Source organism: Marmota monax, unplaced genomic scaffold, assembly GCF_021218885.2.
Source record: "Marmota monax isolate L192 unplaced genomic scaffold, Marmota_monax_Labrador192_F-V1.1 WCK01_AAM20220418_F8-fsc00066, whole genome shotgun sequence".
NCBI classification, from domain to species: Eukaryota; Metazoa; Chordata; class Mammalia; order Rodentia; family Sciuridae; genus Marmota; species Marmota monax.
In genome coordinates this window covers 5,005,301-5,023,176 of record NW_026692805.1, presented here as the reverse complement: position 1 = coordinate 5,023,176, position 17,876 = coordinate 5,005,301, and the positions used below count along the sequence as shown (strand labels likewise).

Genomic DNA, 17,876 nt, shown 5'->3' with positions numbered 1-17,876 from the left:
ACTTGAGGACTCATTGGGCCACCATCTGTGTCTCTTCTTTTTCTGGGACAAGGTATTGAACCCAGGGGAGCTTAACCACTGAGCCACATCCCCAGCCATTTTTATTTTTGAGATGGGGTCTTGCTAAGTTTTTGAAGGTGGCTTTGAACTTGTGATCCTCCTGTCTCAGCATTCTGAACTGCTGGGATTACAGGTGCACCAGCCATTATTCTGTGCCCTTTTTTGAATTAACTGGTGTAATTGTGCCAGATCCTCATTTAGGGATGGCTTTACCATGATTCAGTCATTTTCATATGGCTTTGATTGACTTAATATCCTGAAGTTTCATTTTGTAGTTGACTTATGTTTGAACAGAACTGCCAAATGCTTGAAGCCTTTATCCCCTGTTGATAATGGGTTTTATTAAGCTTTAATTTATATGGGAATCTCCTTAACTTCTAATGTCTTGAAATCATATGGATGCTATTCTTCTGCCCTGACCACATATACAGTGTATCTCATAGAAACATAATGCCAGCCACGATGTAATTTTAAAGTTTCTAGTACTCATATTCTAAAAAGTAAACAAGTAAAAAAAAAAAAAAGTAAAATCAATTAATAATTTAATTTAACTTAATTAGTATATCTGAAATAGTTTAACATGTAATCAGTATGGAAATTACATGGTTTTTGGATGAAGTATTTGAGATCTCATGTATTTTACACTTATAGTACAACTCAGTTTACACTATTCAGATTTCAAGTTTTCAATAGCCACTTTGGCTAGTAGCAGTAGTATCAGTTTTGGAGTCTAAAATCTAGACCAATGTAATTCTAGTTGTATTTTCAGATTGGCCCCATTAACAACCCTTGGGAACTTATTGAATATGTAAATTTCAGGGCTTTGCCTCATACCTGCTGTCTTTAGAATATCTAAGGTTGGGACCCAGTACTCCTAAATTGAATCAAATCTCTTCAGGAAATTACTATAGAATGTGTCCTGGATGGGATCTTGGAAAAGAAAAAGGACAGAAGGGGAGAACTAAGGAAGTCTAAATAACTATATGGACATCATTAAGTGTTTGTTTCAATTCATTAAATGTGACCAATTTACCACACTAATACTGAAAACTTATAAAATACTATAGTAAGAGTTTTACACATATTTACTATTTTAATTCTCCCTATATATGGCATGTGCTACTAATAAGCTCCATTTTTGCAGATGGAAAAACTGAGATTCAAAGAGATTAAATGACTTGTGTTAGGTCACACAGCTAATAAGAGATAGGGGATGTTCACAGTTTCTTAAGTGATCAGCATTATTTGTGAATATTTTTCTACTCTCACAACTTTTGCTTCCTTGAGTATGCAATTAATATGAATATACTGTGTCATGCTTTATAATTTACATAGTTCTTTTGTCTTTCCATTCTCAGAAGGATCTTGTGAGGTTTATATTATTTCTATTATTTTACCAATAAATAAAGTGTCCAGGGTCTGAGAACTGTTAAATGGCAAAGGGTAGATTTAAATTTCAAGACTCTGATTTTGAGTTCTGTGTTCTTTTTTCTCATACCGCAACAATTTAGGATATGAGATTATATTGGTGCCTATGAAAGTTGGCTGAAAATTATCCGTATTTTGCTATATATTATTGAATTTAAGAATTCTAGTTTTATTGAGGTATAATTTTCATACCTTAAAATATACTAACACCAAACAAAAAGAGGCAATGAACAGATACATATGACAAAGGTAGATAAATCTCTAAAGCATTATTCAGAGTGAAACAGTCCTGACAGAGAAGGCTACATATTGTATAATTTGTATTTTCTACTAGTGCAACTTTTGCTTCCTTGAGTAAGCAGTGATTAAAGTGATACTCTTTATCATGTTTTATAATTTACTTTGTACTTTTTTAACATTTCCCTGTGTCCTCACAAGAATCCTTTGAAATTTGTATTGCTATTTTACAGAGGGATGTATCAGTTTGTTCATTCACTGGTTGGTAGGCCTTTGAGTTGTTTTCAGTTTGTGACTACTATGAATATTCATGTAAGGTCTTTGTGTGGACTTAAATTTCCATCTCTTGGGTAAATACCCTGAAGAAGGATTGCTGGGTCATATAGTAAGTGTGTTTAACTTTATTAGAAACTGCCAAATTGTTTTGCAGAATGAAAGTACCATTTTGCATTTCTAACAGCGATGAATGTGAATTCCATTTACTGGTATTCTTACAATTTTTTTTCTATCTAGTATATTTTAAAGCCATTTTGGTAATTGAGTACTGATATTTATTTGGTTGTTTAAATCTGCATTATTTGCCCCCGCTCTCGCCCCCATTAGGGATTGAACCCAGGGGCTACCCTTAAGACAGGATATCCTCTCTTTAAGTTGCTTAAACTTGCCATCCTCTTGTCACAGCCTCCTGAGTCACTGGGATTATAGGCATGTGCCTCCGTTATTAGAGTTTTGTTGAGATTTAATTGCTGCATAATAAACTGAACATAGTTAAGTGTACAGTTTGATGAATTTGGTCATTTACGTACTTGTGAAACTGCTGTGATTTAGATATGGTTTGAGTGTGGCCTTCAAGAGTTAATGTGTTGGGAGCTTGATCCTCAGTGTGGCGGTGTTGGAAGGTGATGTGGAACATTTAAGAGTAGGTCCTACAGGGAAATAATTGATATTGAGGGTGATGCCTTCAGAAGAAATTGATGTAATTCTTGTGGAACCTGATTCTTGAGAGAGGTTTGTTATAAAAGAGAAAGTCTGGCCCTTTCTGGGTCCTGCTTTGGCTTCCTGTATTGTGTGAGATCTTTCCTTCTCACATGTGCTTGTGTAGTTGTGCTGCCATCTGCTCTGAGATCCTCACCAAAGCCTAGCCAATGTCGACACCATGACCTTGAACCTTCAAACTATGAGCTAAATGAGTGACTTCATAAGAAAGTTATTTTGTTATGGCCTCAGTTATTTTGTTATAGTAATGGAAAACTGGCTAGTACAAAAATTATCACCATCACCATTATCGACATAATTAATCTATTATCCAACCCTCTCATTTCCTTGACCACCTTTTTTTTTTTTTTTTTGGTGGTGGTGGTACTAAGGATCGAAGTACTAGGTCCTTCCACATGCTAAGCAAGTGCCCAGCCTCTGAATCACATCTTCAGTCCTTTTAACTTTAAGGCAGCATTACCCAGTTGTGGTCCTCCTTGCCCCAGCTTCTCTAGGTGCTGGGATTATAGATGTGTGTCACAATCCCTGGCTTAGTGGTAGCTTTTTTTAAAATATATTTTTTAGTTGTAGATGGACACAATATCTCTATTTATTTTTATGTGGTGTTGAGGATCGAACCTGGGGCCTCACATATGCTTTTTCCCTTTGTTGAAGATTAATTGAACAAGTGCACCAGCCTATTTCTGGATTTTCTATTTTGTTTTGTTTTACTTATGTGTATGTTTTTATGCCAATTTCATATTATCTTGATTACTGTAGCCTTATAATAATTCTTGGTATTAGGTAGCTTTCTAACTTTGTTAGTGTTTTTAAAAGTTGTTTTGGTTATCCTAGACTATTTGCTTTTCTCTGTAAATTTTTGGATCACTTTGTCAATTAAAAAAAATTTGATGTTGAATTGAATTGCAATGAATTTATAAGTGGATTGTGGGAGAATTGAAAGCAACATTGGGGCTTTTGATCCATGATCACAATAAATCTTTTTATTTATAGATCTTTTAAAATTTCAGTGTTTTACAGTTTTTACTATATAGTTTTTGAGCATCTTTTATCTTTTTATTCCATGCTGTTGTTGTTTGATATTTTAAAATTTCAATTTCTGATTTTTGTGTCAAGTCTGAATTATCATATGGATTTTTCTAGCCTCCTTCCCTTATTTTTTTTTTTTTTTTTAGAGAAAAAGAGAAATTTTTTAATATTTATTTTTAGTTTTCGGCGGACACAACATCTTTGTTTGTATGTAGTGCTGAGGATCAAACCTGGGCCTAACGCATGCCAGGCTAGCGCGCTACCTCTTGAGCCACATCCCCAGCCCCGCCTCCTTCCCTTATTGATTTGTTAAACTTCCATTCATTGAGAAACCTGGTTCTTGCCCTGGTCCATTGGATTGTTTAATTCATGTATGACAGTGTAGTACTGTACATGTACAACAGCTGTACCACTGAGTTATGTCCCCAGTCCTTTTTTAAAGTTTTTTTTTAATTTTTTTTTTTTTTTTTTTAAGACAGGATCTCCCTAACTTCCTGAGTCTGGCCTCAAATTTGTGATTCTTCTGCTTCAGCCTCTTGAGTCACTTATAGGCGTGTACCACCATGCCCAGGTTCAGCTTTTTTTTTTTTTTTTTTTTTTTTTGAGGGGGTGGTGCTGGAGATTGAACCCAGGTCCTCATGCTTTCTAGGCAAGCATTCTACCACTGAGCCAGCCACATTACCAGTCCACAGGTTCAGCATTTTTGACTTGTACGCTCAGGAGAACAAGCATAACTTTTGTATAGTTCCTTTTGTTCTTTTCTTACAGACTACTTATTTGCAAGGAAAACTTTGGTCACTATTTTACGCCACTCCTTTGAGGTTATTTCTTGTGTTAGTAACACAGTTAAACTCTTGTAACATCTGTCTGCCATCCAGGACTCCTCCCTTCCACAATGATTTAATATTTGGATATGATAAAGTTCATATTTGTGTTGTAAAGAGCAATGGATTTGATAAGGACATAATGTTATAAATCTGCCATTACAGCATATGCAAAACAGGTTTATTGATCTGAAATATTTTCACCTATGGAATCCATTCTTTCTTCCCACCCTTTGCAATCACTGTCTCTGGAATGCCATAAATTGAAATCACTTTGTGGCATTTTCAGACTGGCTTGCTTTTACTAGTGCTCTTGCATGCTCACATGCTCTTTTGTGTGTGTATGTGTGTGTGTGTGTTTGTGTGTATTTGCATACATATGTAGAGAAAGTGGGAGAAGTGATCCATTGTGTTAGCTTTTGGTGGGGGGCTGTACTAGGGATAGAACCCAGGGGCACTTAACCACTCTGCCACATCCCCAGCCCTTTTTAAATTTTATTTTGAGTCAGGATTTCATTAAGTTGCTTAGGTCTTCACTAAATTGCTGAGGCTGGCTTTGAACTCGATTTTTGCCTCAACGTCCCAAGCCATTGTGATTCTCCTGTATCCTACCTAGCATCTGCAAGTGTGTGCCACCACACCTGGCTCTATGTGTGTTTTTTGGTGGTTGTTTAGCTCATTGCCTTTTATAACTGAATGATATTCCATTGTATGGATCTCTCACAGTTTATTTGTGATCCTGTTGAAGGATATCTTGGTTGCTTTCCATATTTGGTAATTATGAATTAAGCTGTATAAATATTGGCATGCAGGGTTTTTTTGTGGACATAAATTTTTAACTTGTTTGAGTAATTCTGCATTCCTTCTATAAGTGAATGAGAGTTCTTGGTTTTCTCCATTCTTGCCAGTGTTTGATATTGTCAGTTTGTTGAGTTTTAGCCATTCTAACAGGTGTGAGGTGATACCTCATTGCTTTAGTTTGCAGTTTCATAATGATATTGAATATGTTTCATGTGCTTAGTTGCTGTCTGCATATTTTATTTGGTGACATTTTCTTTTAGATCTTTAAAGCCTGCCACCCACCCACCCCCAACTGGGAATTGAACCCATGGCCACTCTCCTATTTAGCTATATCCCCAGCTCTTTTTGAGATCAGGGTCTTGCTGAGTTGCTGAGAAGGCTTCAAACTGGAGATCCTACTGCCCCAGCTTCCCAAGTTGCTGGGATTACAGGTGTGTGCCACTGTGCCTGGCTTAAAACACTATTTTCTTATAACTCCCATTACAATTTATTTATCTAGTTATTTAAATATTATTTTTTATTTGTCATAAATTAAATATATTTATGGGGTACCACTTGGTTTTGATATACTTTGCAAAATGTTCAAATCAGTGTAAGCATAGTTACCTACTCAAATGTTTATCATTTTTTGTGGTGACAACATTTGAAATCCTTTCTCATGATTTTTTTTTTAATTATACATATTACTATTATCTGTAGTCACCCTGTTGTGCAATAGCAAACCAGAACTCACCTCTCCCATTTAACTGTAATTGACTATCCATTGACCATGTATCCCTAGCTCTTCCTCTGCTGTGTCCTACCCAGCATCTGGTAACCACTCTTCTACTCTCAACTTCTACAAGATCAGTGTTTTTAGATTCCACATAATTGAGATTATGGCATATTTGTTTTTCTGTGCTTGACTTATTTCACTTAAAATAATGTCCTCCATGTTGTCACCAATAACAGGATTGTATTCTTGTTTATGGTTGAATAGTCTTCCAGTGGGCATATAACCACATTTCCTTTTATTCACTCATCAGTTGATGGACTTTTTGGTTGATTGTATTTCTTGGCTATATTGTAAATAGTCCTGCAAGAAAGATGGGATTGCAGCTGTTTCTTTGACATAGGGATTCAGAGAAATTTTCAATTTTAATAAATTTCAACTTAATTTTTCTTTTTATGGATTGTGAATTTGGTATTCGAAAAAATTCCCTGTGAAACCCCAGGCCATATTTTTTTTTTTCCATTTTGAGTTGGAATATTGTCTGTGTTCTTAAAAGAATGCAAGAAAAAGTCATTGAGACCACCTTGTTCATAATGTTTAATGACACAAGTTTTTTTTTAAAATACTATATGCAAATTTCATTTTTGTTAAACCTGCTCACTTCTCTAAATGTTGCCTTTACTGTTTTGTCATTTTTGCTTTAGACTTAAATCTTGCCTTAAGTTTCCTTTACCAGTTTCCATTTGATTGCATCTTTACTACCTTCTAGCTGTCCAATTTTTTCTATATTCTTATTTTGCTGTTTCATTGACTGGATTATAATATTTTCATTTTCCTTTCTATGTTTTCCTTCCCTTCTTTAGATAGCTTATTTAAATTTAGATGAGAATTTTTAAAATTTGTGTATCTTTATTTTTAGCAGATATTAACAAAAAATATGTATTAACAAAAAACTTTTTAAATACTTAATAGTGGCCTATGACTTCCTTTTTTTTTTTGTTAAAATTTGTTCTAATTAGTTATACCTGACAGTAGAATGCATTTTGACACATCATATGTAAATGGAGTATAATTTTTCATTCTTCTGGTTGTACATGATGTAGAATCCACTGGTCCTGTAGTCCTATATGTAATATAGGTAATAATGTCAGTAATAATGTCAGATTTATTCTATCCTTTGTACCCTTGTACCCCTCCCTTCTCTCTCCCTTAATCCGAAGTAACTGTGTTCTCTACTAGCCTCCCCTGCTATTGTTAATTAACATCCGCATATCCCAGAAAACATTTAGCATTTGGTTTTTGAGGATTGGTATATTTCACTTAGCATGATATTCTCCAGCTCCATCCTTTTTCCTTCAAATGCTATAATTTCATTCTTCTTTAAGGCTGAGTAGTATTCCATTGTGAATATAAACCACATTTTCTTTATCCATTCATCTATTGAAGGACACCTAGATTGGTTCCATAGTTTAGTTGTTGTGAATTGAGATGCTATAAACGTTGATGTGGCTGTATCACTATAATGTGCTGATTTTAAGTCCTTTGGGTATAAACCGAGGAGTAGGATAACTGGGTCAAATGGTGGTTCCATTCCAAGTTTTATGACTTCCTTTTTTAAGAAATTGGTATATTATAATTACACAACAGTGGGATTTATTGTAACATACAGGCACAAATGTAATTTGGTGTTTCATTATCCAGTACCTTGCTTTCTTTTTTCTTTTTTTGTTGTTACTAGGGATTGAACCCAGGGGTGCTTTACCACTGAGCCACATCCCCAGCTCTTTTTAAAAATATTTTATTTAGAGACAATGTCTCGCTAAATTTAAGGCCTTGCTAAGTTGCTAAGGCTGATTTAGAACTTGGAATCCTCCTGCCTCAGCCTCTGCAGCTGCTGGGATTACAGGTGTGTGCCACCATGCCTGGTTCTTTTATTTTGCATTTTGATAAAGGATATTATTAAGTTGCTTAGGGCCTCACTAAGTTGCTGAGGCTTGTTTAGAACTCATGATTCTGCCTCAGCCTCATGAGTTGCTGGCATTACAGGTATGTGCGTCTTTGCTCAGCTTTAGTACTTGATTTCTTGTTAAGTAACAATTAAAAAAATTGTTTGGTGTGCAACCACTGTTGGGGTCCCCTCTTGCCCTTGTAGAGTTCTGTTCCTATTCTTCACACTTGAATAAATCCTACTCCTTTCACTCTTATAAGAGGAGAAAATTATTTCGTGAAGTAATTTCTTCTTCTGGAAATTATATAAAATTGTTACTTACTTTTTTTTATACTGATTAAATTTGAGTTTTTTCTATTCTCTTTATTTTTTTCTGTACTGGGAATTGAACCCTAGGCCTCTCACATGCTAGTGAAGTGTTCTACTACTTTGAGGTACACTCTTATCCTTTTTAAATTTTATTTTGAGATAGGTTCTGACTAAATTGTCCAGGCTGGCCTGGAATTTGCAATCCTCCTGCCTTCCCTTTCTAAATTGCTGGGATTATAGGCATTTGCTATCTTGCCTGGTTAATTGATTCTTTAGAAGGTACCTGTTCTGGGATTATTATTTTACTTATTTTTGTTTGTTCTTGGAGTGCTGAAGATTGAACCCAGGACCCTGGGTATGCTAAGCAAGTACTCTACTATACATCCCCAATCCTGGATTACTAATTTTGAATAAGAACTTTAATTTTGGAGGACTTAATAATCAGTGATTAAGATTTTTTTGTACTGTGGATTGAAGCCAGGGGTGCTTAACCGCTGATACACATCCCCATCCATTTTTATTTTGAGATAGGGTCTCACTAAGTTTCTTTGGGCTTTGCTGTGTTGCTCAGGCTGCCTTTGAACCAGTGATTGTTTTGTCTCAGCCTCCCAAGCCACCACCTCACCCGACTAAGCTCTGGTATTTTTAAGTTTAATATCTATATATTTGAGGTATACTGATATTTTATTGTTCATGGTATTAAAATTGCTGAGTAGGTTGTAGATATCTGGATTGGTCTTAAATTGTAAACTTGTTAATTTTGGATACTTATCGGTATCTTAAGATTTTGTTTACTTGTTTGCTTTTTTATTGGAAATACCTAGAGTAGTTGGCTAGAACGGATGCCCTTGGGGAGGAAGATAGCTTTTTCTGAGCTGTATAATTTATGGCAGCCTCCTTTTAGTTTACATGGGAAAGATGATTTTTTAAATGAGCAAATGGAAATAAAAGGCTATTAGTTTGTGAAATAGTATGACATAAAGTTCTGGTTCTGACTTGGGGGCCAAAGTAAGAGATGGAAGCAGGTATGTGTCTCTTTCTGTTCTTGTTGAAACATGGGGATGAAGTGATTGGAGTAAGGGTAGAAGACGACTTTAAAGAATCATGGAAAACACGTGTGGATAGTTTTGAAATTGCTAAGCAAAGTAGGTGGGTGTACTGGGCAATAGATATGCAAAAACTGTGTATATTGGTGATTGCCTACTCAGTTGAAAGCTTGTGGGATGAATATGGATGGAGGAGTATAATGATATAATTATAGCATAGATTTCAATTAGAGGAGTGTCCTGATCAGAGAGCCTTATAGTTGAATAAGCCAGATCCTACCAAAATACTTGAGAGAATAAGATACTAGAATAAACAATATTCAACCTCATTTAGAGAGGAGAATTCACATGTTCCAGAAATAGAGAAAGAAGCAATCAACCCAATATTAAAATTATAAGTCTTGTTTTAATAGAGCTTATTTTCAAAAATAAAAATAGAATATTCACACATTTGCAGATAGTTTTCACTTAGATCTAATTTTTAAAGCTATTCCATAATTTTAATTTTCTTTTAATCCATAATTTATAATAAACCTTTTCATTTTATTCAACTTATTCTAGATGTAAGATTGTAATACCTAATTCCTGCTATGTGGCTTTCTAGATATTTATAAATTCTTTTTTTTTTTTCCCCACCTCTCAGCACTTGGGATTGAACCTGGAGCCTCATGCCTGCTAGGCAGCTACTCTGCCTCTGAGCTATATCCCTAGGCCTAGACACTAATAATTTTAGTGGTTTCTCTTAGGGTTTTTCGCCTTCATTCTTCACTCCTCATCCCGGCTTTATCTTATAACCTGTATAGCTCTTGTTTTTCTGCTCATTGTGTCCAGTCTGGCCCATTTGATCTGCCTTGGTATTTAACTACCTTTCTATACAGATATTTTTTATTATTGTTGTTGTTTGGAGTACTGGGGATTGAACCAGGGGCACTTAACCTCTGAGCCACATCCCCAGGCCCATTTTATTTTGAGACATGGTCTCACCAAATTGCTTAGTGCCTCACTAAGTTGCTGAGGCTGGCTTTGAACTTGTGATCCTTCTTCCTCCAAATCCCAAGCTTGTGGGATTACAGGCGTGGGCTACCATGGCGCTGGCTATAGATGTCTTTTAACATCTACAGATGTCTCCTTTGCCCTCCATTTCTCTTTGCTTTAACTAAAAGTGTGGATTGAATATCCCATGTTGAACATAGTGGAACTTCCTTATTGTTCTCTCTAACTCCTCTTTCATACTTATCTTTGTAGGCATTATGAAAGAGATAAAGCCTGACAGTGAATGAGCTTAAATTATCCTGGTGGGCTGGGGAAGTGGCACACACCTGAAATCCCAGGGATTTAATGGGATCATCATTGTGTATATTGGTCTTTTTTTGACTGAAATGTCATTATGCAGTGCATAGCTATAGTTCAGTGTACAGTTTCAAAAAGTTGTAACGAAAAATTTATGTCTCATTTTCTGGATTTATTTTCTAAAATTTGCTCAGGTGAAAATGCTTTTGTCAAGAATACAACATAGGTAACACTGTGTATGTTTTATCCTCTCATATTAGGAAGAATATATCATTAGATTGTACCACTATTGGTATTGCTAAGTTTGATCATTTGGTTAAGTTCAGAACTCTTTATTGTAAAAGTCAGTTTCCATATTTTATAACTTGGAAGAAATGCGGGGGGGGGGGGGTGGTATTAGGATTCCCAATAATTTTATTGAGAATTTAATTGGCATTCTAAGTATTGAACCCAGGATCTGGTGCACTCAAGGCAAGTGCTCTAGCACTGAGCCACACCCCCAGCCCTTCCAATAGCTTTTAACATAAATTTTTATTCTATTTGCCCACTCAGTACCATAAACTTTAAAATCTGTTCTGTCCTCTTAACAATTTACCAGAGCTGTTTCTTATATAATTAGAAGTTTAAAAGATTTTTCTCATCTGCCGGAATGAAACTAAGGGACGGAAATGAAGTTGTAACAATGGAAGTAAAGCAGGAGAGGCCAGTGGTATAGCAGACCTCAATGGCTCTTAGTGATTATATTTGCATGATTGGAAGGTGTGCTAAACACAATCACGAAATATAAAATTGTCCTTTGTTCCTCATAGCCATTATAAATAAGCTATTTTAAAACTTTGAGCTAATGCTTTGCCTTCTTTAAGGAATCTTGGTTAGAGTTAATATACTTTTTTATTTTGTAGGTTTAAATGTAATGGTGGATATTTATATCTCCTTTTAAGGTAAGTTTCTTATTTTATTTTTTTTGAAACTACAGTATTGTTTTATATTTGGTACTCTAGTAGCTTGTCTAGAATTTTACTTGCTGAAATTCTATTTGTAATTATTTACCACCTGAGCTCAGGTGGTAAATAATTACTAATAGAATTCAGTAATTATTAAATTCAAATAATTAGAGAAGAATGTTATCCTCAGGATAATAGTCTTTTCTGTACATATAGTGTATAATATACCTAATACTTGAATGCTGAGAAAAATCGGTAGGTTCCTGGAATCTGGGGTTTATACATTTTTGGAACTCTGTTTGCTTTAGCATTGACATACTTGAGCTTTGGGTTGTGTGTGTTAGTTCCTTAGGGCTGTTGTAATAAAAATGGAGGTTGAATATCCCTTATTTGAAATGCTTGCAATCAAAAATGTTTCAGATTTTGGATTTTTTTTTTAAAAATTGGAATATTTGCATTTACATAGTATCTTGGAGATGGGACTCAAGTCTAAATGTGAAAATCATTTACGTTTCAGGTATAGACTGACAGTAATTTCATATGATATTTTTAATATAGCTGCAGGTTGACTGTGACCTACCAAATGAGGGCAGGTGTGGATATTTTGGATATTTTTCCTTTTTTTTTTTTTTTTTTTGTATCAGGGATTGAACTCAGGGGCACTCAACCACTGAGGTGACATCCCCAGCCCTATTTTGTATTTTATTTGAAAACAGAGTCTCACTGTGTTGCTTAGCACCGTGCCATTGCTGAGGCTGGCTTTGAACTTGAGAGCCTCCTGTCTCAGCCTCCCAATATTTTTCCATTTTTGTCTTCATGTTGGTACTCAGAAAGTTTCAGATTTGGGAGCATTTGGAATTTTTGGATTTGGTATGCTCCATCTGTACTACACACAGGATCACTTAACACAGCAGAAATTTATTCTCTTGAAGATCTGGAGGCTAGAAGTCCAAAACTCAATGTTGGCAGAGTTTATGCCCTCCACGGACTCTAGGGGAGACCTCCTTCCTTTCCCCTTCCCAGCTTATAGTGGTTCTTGGTTTTCACTTGTTTCTGCTCGGTCTTCACTTGGTCTTCTTTTCTCTGTTTCCAAATCTACTCCTTATTAAAGATACCAGTCATTGGGTTTGGGGGCCCACCTTAATCAACTATGACCCCAACTTAACTTTTATATCTGCAGATACCCTATTTCCAAATAAGATTACATTTTCAGGTCCTGGGGTTAGAATTGTAATGTATCTTTTTGGAGTACACAGTTCATCTCATAACAGTTGGGAGTTGACATACTCAGGTTGTAGCAGTATTGAGATGCTGTGCTAATTTTGAATCTTGAGCCCTATGGTTCTAGAGGTACCAAAATATTTTGGAATTGGAATGGAAATAAAAGTGAATGCTAGATTTCTCAAGACAATTTAGGGCTATTTCATTTCTTCTTTCTTTTTTTGTGGCACTGGGAATTAAACCCAGGGTTACATGCATGCTAGGAAGCACTCTACCACTAAGTTACACCACAGCCCTTTATTCTATTTTGATATAGGATCTCACCAAGACCAGGGTGGCCTCAGATTTTTCCTCCTCCTGCTTCAGCTGCTCAAGAGCTGGGCCATTTCTAACAGATTTTGACTTAGAGGAGCAAGTATATTTTTTAACGTTTATAAATAAAAAGATTGGTTATCTGTTAATATTTGTGAGATTTGGTCTAAAAAGGATTGTGGCCCTGCTGAGTAGTGGTAAGAGGGAAACCAAGTAAATGGGTAGTTTCTTTTGGTTATCTGTTGTGTAAATTTTGCCTAGTAATAGCAATATTTTTTTTAAAATTTTATATTAGGAACATACACTTTTTAGTTGTGTAACTTAAAACTTTTTAAAGCTTGCTAATAATGTTTTAAATCTTTCTGAAACTTAAGAAGTAAGATATTAAAGTGGGGTCATTGAAGTCCACTTACAAAAACTATCTTAGGTGTTGCATATAGTGAATCTAGCTCAGTATCTGGCCATTGACAGGTGCCCGAGACATAGTAGTTATTATTATTAGTGAGCCTTTCTAGGAAAGCGAAAGGTTTGAAGTAGCCACGCAAATTAGGAAAGTACTTTCCAACTCTTACTTTTGATAGTGTTGTGTTGGACTGATTAGTATGTTCCCTGTTCCAGTCATTAGTTTTAGTTTGGGTCATGAATTACTGAAAAACTTAGATTATAATTAAAATGAAAGTATTTTTAAAATTGTAGGATAATACATATTATGTATTGTTTCTTTTCTGGGGTTTGAGATTGGAAGGTAATGTTCTTTCAATTGGCCTGTATTATGTGATGTTTGTGAACAGATAGCAAATCCAGATTACATTAAATTTTTTCTTTGTTCTCTTCTTCCATTTAAGTAACATACTATATTAATGCAGCAAGTCCTAAAGCCATGATGTGGCATGCCATCCTTTTTGAGAGGTGAATAATATTGAATAAAAATGGCTGACAGAAGTGGGAAGATGGTTCCAGGACAAGTGTATATTGAAGTGGAATATGATTATGAATATGAAGCCAAGGACAGAAAGATTGTGATAAAACAAGGGGAGCGGTACATCTTGGTGAAAAAGACCAATGATGACTGGTGGCAAGTTAAACCAGATGAGAATTCCAAAGCCTTTTATGTGCCAGCCCAATATGTTAAGGAGGTCACCCGCAAAGCTCTAATGCCTCCTATTAAGCAGGCAGTTGGACTGCCAAATAATTCTATGAAAATGATGCAGAGTCTACATCTTCAGAGATCGACAGAAAATGTGAACAAATTGCCTGAGCTTTCAAGTTTTGGGAAGCCATCGTCGTCTGTTCAAGGAACAGGTCTTATTCGTGATGCCAATCAGAATTTTGGACCCAATTATAATCCAGGTCCAACTGTCAATCTAAGCCTGGACCTGACCCATAATAATGGAAAGTTTAACAGTGACTCACATTCTCCTAAAGTTTGTAGCCAGAACAGGACGCGCTTATTTGGTCACTTTCCTGGTCCAGAGTTCTTGGACATTGAGAAAACTAGCTTCTCCCAGGAACAGTCTTGTGATTCAGCAGGAGAAGGCTCGGAAAGAATCCATCAAGATTCTGAATCTGGAGATGAGCTTAGCAGCAGCTCCACTGAACAAATAAGGGTAAGATTTAGAATAGAATGGTGAAACACATGTCCCACTTTAATTAAAAATTAATTTTGTGGGTTTTTTAAATTTAAAGTCTTTGTATAAGCTTTAGGACTTTTTTGTTTTGCTTTATATTTTCAGAATATGTGGATTCTGTCTTGATATAAAGAGTTAGAAAATATTTCTGTCACCTTATGGTTTTCATAATTCTTTGCCTTTCAGGACTAGAACTACTTTAAATTTGGGAAAGTTATTTTTTTCTCTTTATTGCCTAAGGCAGAAGGGATTTACTTATTTTAGGCAGTGATGATATTTCTTTTTACCTTTTTCTTGTATCTGGAGATCAAACCCAGGACTTCACACATTCTGTGAAAGTGCTCTGCCACTGATCTACATTCTGGCTTTTTGTTTTTCTATTTTGAGAAAAGGTCTTATTCAGTTATGCAGACTGGCCTTGAACTTGTGATCCTCCTGCCTTAGCTTCCACATAGCTGGGCTGTCAGGTGTGTGCCACCACACCTTGCTTGATGTTTCTTTTAATAGAAAAAGTTTTACTGTTTTCTTTCTCTGCTCATTTTGACTTGTTTCTAATAAATCTCAGACAATAATAGATACATGAGAAGATGTCACTGGAGTATTAACCACTAACTATTGCTCATTGAAACTTGTTTACTAACCTTAAATACCAAAAAATGTAGAGTGAAGGAACCTTTACTTCCACTCATATACTTTTGTGACTTAAGTATCTAAATATCTGCTCTTGACTGCATGGAACTTAAGCCGACAAAAAATTTTATGTGTTGATTTCAGGGTTGATTTTTTCCCCCCTTACCTAATTTTGTTTTGCCACCAGGTGTATGCCAGTTTATTTCTCATGTGAAGTAAAGCCATTTTAAAAGCATATCAATGTGACTGGCCATGTGGCTTAGTGGCAGAATGCTTGCTCAGCATGTACAAAGCCCTGGGAGCAGTGGCACACACCTGTAATTCCCAGCTACTTGGGAGTTTGAAGCAAGAAGATCACAGGTTGGAGGCCAGTTTAAGCAACTTAGCAAGGCCTTATCTCAAAATTTAAAAAAATAAAAAGGTCTGGGATGTTCTTCAGTGGTAAAGTTACCTCTGGGTTCAGTCTGCAACACTACCTCCCTGCCCCCCAAATATGGGTGAAATTAAAACTTGGGTGCATTTAGGAAAGTCTAATTTTAAGTAAATTTAAAAATTATTAAGTTTGGGGATGAAGCTCAGTTGTAGGGTATTCATCAAGCTAAGTCAGTGTATGATTAGAAGGTTGCTTAGTTGTGGTCTCATTGTCATGGTAGTACATTCATTTTGTAGGTTGTAACTTTTCTTGTAATATTTTTGAATGAAATAGGAAAAGAGAACGTTCTCTAGAAAAACTTCAGGTGTTTGAGATCAGTTTATCATTGTGGGTCTCAGTAGACTTTCTTTCAATCTTCATGTGACACTCTGACATAGAATATATAGAGTTTCATGACGTTTTTCTATGCTAGCTCCTTATCAAGCTAGTGGGCTTTGGGAGATGCATGTTTTCTTTTCCAACCAGCTATCAGCATATTTCACCCATTGTATTTACGTGCATGAGCAATCCTGTGTTCTCTTCATTGTGGTCATCTTAAGTTCACTGCACTGGAGGTTCATGGTCCCAACTTCTACTTAGCCGCAGTACTGTTTGGAAGTGTACTACCAGATTTCTCTGACAACTTTCTTCCTAACTCTGAGACAGCTGGTTTAAACCTTTTCCATTTTCTTAATTTCATTGATTCATTTGCTTTTTCCTGTGCTCTTACTGATAACTTTGCCTTCTACTTTACAGCAAAAAACAAAAGCCTTGGTATCAGAACTCCTTCAACTTTGGTGAGCACATTTTGCATAGTAGTTAATAGTTTTGGCCTTAAATTTGAATCTGGTTCCATATCACTTGCCAGCCATGTGATAATCAGGAAAAATTACTATTATTTTTCTTTGTGGTGGTAGGTGTGAAATTCAGGGTCTCCCATATGTGAGGAAAAGTTACTTAACCTCCATGTGGCAATTAACTTCATCTTAAAATGGGGATCACAGAGTTGTTGAGTACATAGTAAATACATTAGGTATCTGTTGATGCTTAATAAATTTTATTATCTCTCGATTTCTGTGGATCAGTAAATCGGCAACGTAGCTGGGTGGATGCGAAGGCTTGGGGTCTCTCCTGGAGTTGCTCTAGTATTATACAGGCCTGACAGGGCTTGGGGAGCTGCTTCTGAAGATGATTCAATCCAGTGGTTCTAGTTATGCCTCTTTATAGCTGCTTGAGTGTTGTGACTGGCTTTACCCAGAGGAAACAATCAAGGAGAAGCTGTGCTTTTCTTATGTCTTCATCTTAGAAATCTTGCTGTCATATCCTATTGATTACGTAGTTTAGCCTCCTTCTCTGTTGGGGGAGACTCACAGAAATATGAATAACAGGATTCAATGATCATTGGAGGTCACTTTAAGAATTGTCTATCACAGTAAGTATCCGATAAAATATAGCTGCCATTTTGAGTATAGCTGTCTCTCTCCTTCCTTCCTTCCTTCCTTCCTTCCTTCCTTCCTTCCTCCCTCCCTCCCTCCCTTCCTTCCTTCCTCTCCCCTCTTGTCCTTCCCTCCCTCCCCTCCGTCCCCTCCCTCCCCTCCCTCCCTTCCTTATCTTTTTGGTACCAGGGATTGAACTCAGGGTCACATAACCACCGAGCTCCATCCCCAAGCCTTTTTATTTTTATTTTTAAAAAGGGTCTTGCTAAGTTACTTAGGGCCTCACTAAGTTGCTGAGGTTGGCTTTGAACTCCTCCTGCCTCAGCCTCCAGAGTCACTGAGATTATAGGCTTGTACCCCTCTGCCTGGCATGTTGTCATTATTTTTATGATTTTCACCTTCGTATCTCTAAGTACACCTGTATCAGCAATCATCTTTCACCCTATCAAAAGGACAATATCTGAATATTTTCTCTATGCACTTTTCATAGTATTATACCCATACAGCTCTAGACTCAGTTTGTGAAGCCTTTTCTGTTAGTATTTAAATTAAAAAAAAAAAAATTTTTTTTTTTGTTGTAGTTGGACAATACCTTTATTTTATTTATTTATTT

At 36.0% G+C, this 17,876-nt stretch overlaps 1 protein-coding gene across 3 annotated transcripts in view; it reads left to right on the top strand.

Annotated features, from left to right (window-relative positions):
- Arhgap12 (Rho GTPase activating protein 12) overlaps positions 1–17,876 on the top strand; it is a 111,612-nt gene that overhangs the window by 2,280 nt on the left and 91,456 nt on the right. For all 3 annotated transcript variants that reach the window (XM_046448313.2, XM_046448312.2, XM_046448311.2), the window contains exons 2-3: positions 11,583–11,621; positions 14,003–14,764. In XM_046448313.2, the coding sequence (XP_046304269.1) occupies positions 14,087–14,764 (678 nt within the window). In that variant the 5' untranslated portion in view covers positions 11,583–11,621; positions 14,003–14,086. The remainder of the gene's footprint in view (positions 1–11,582; positions 11,622–14,002; positions 14,765–17,876) is intronic.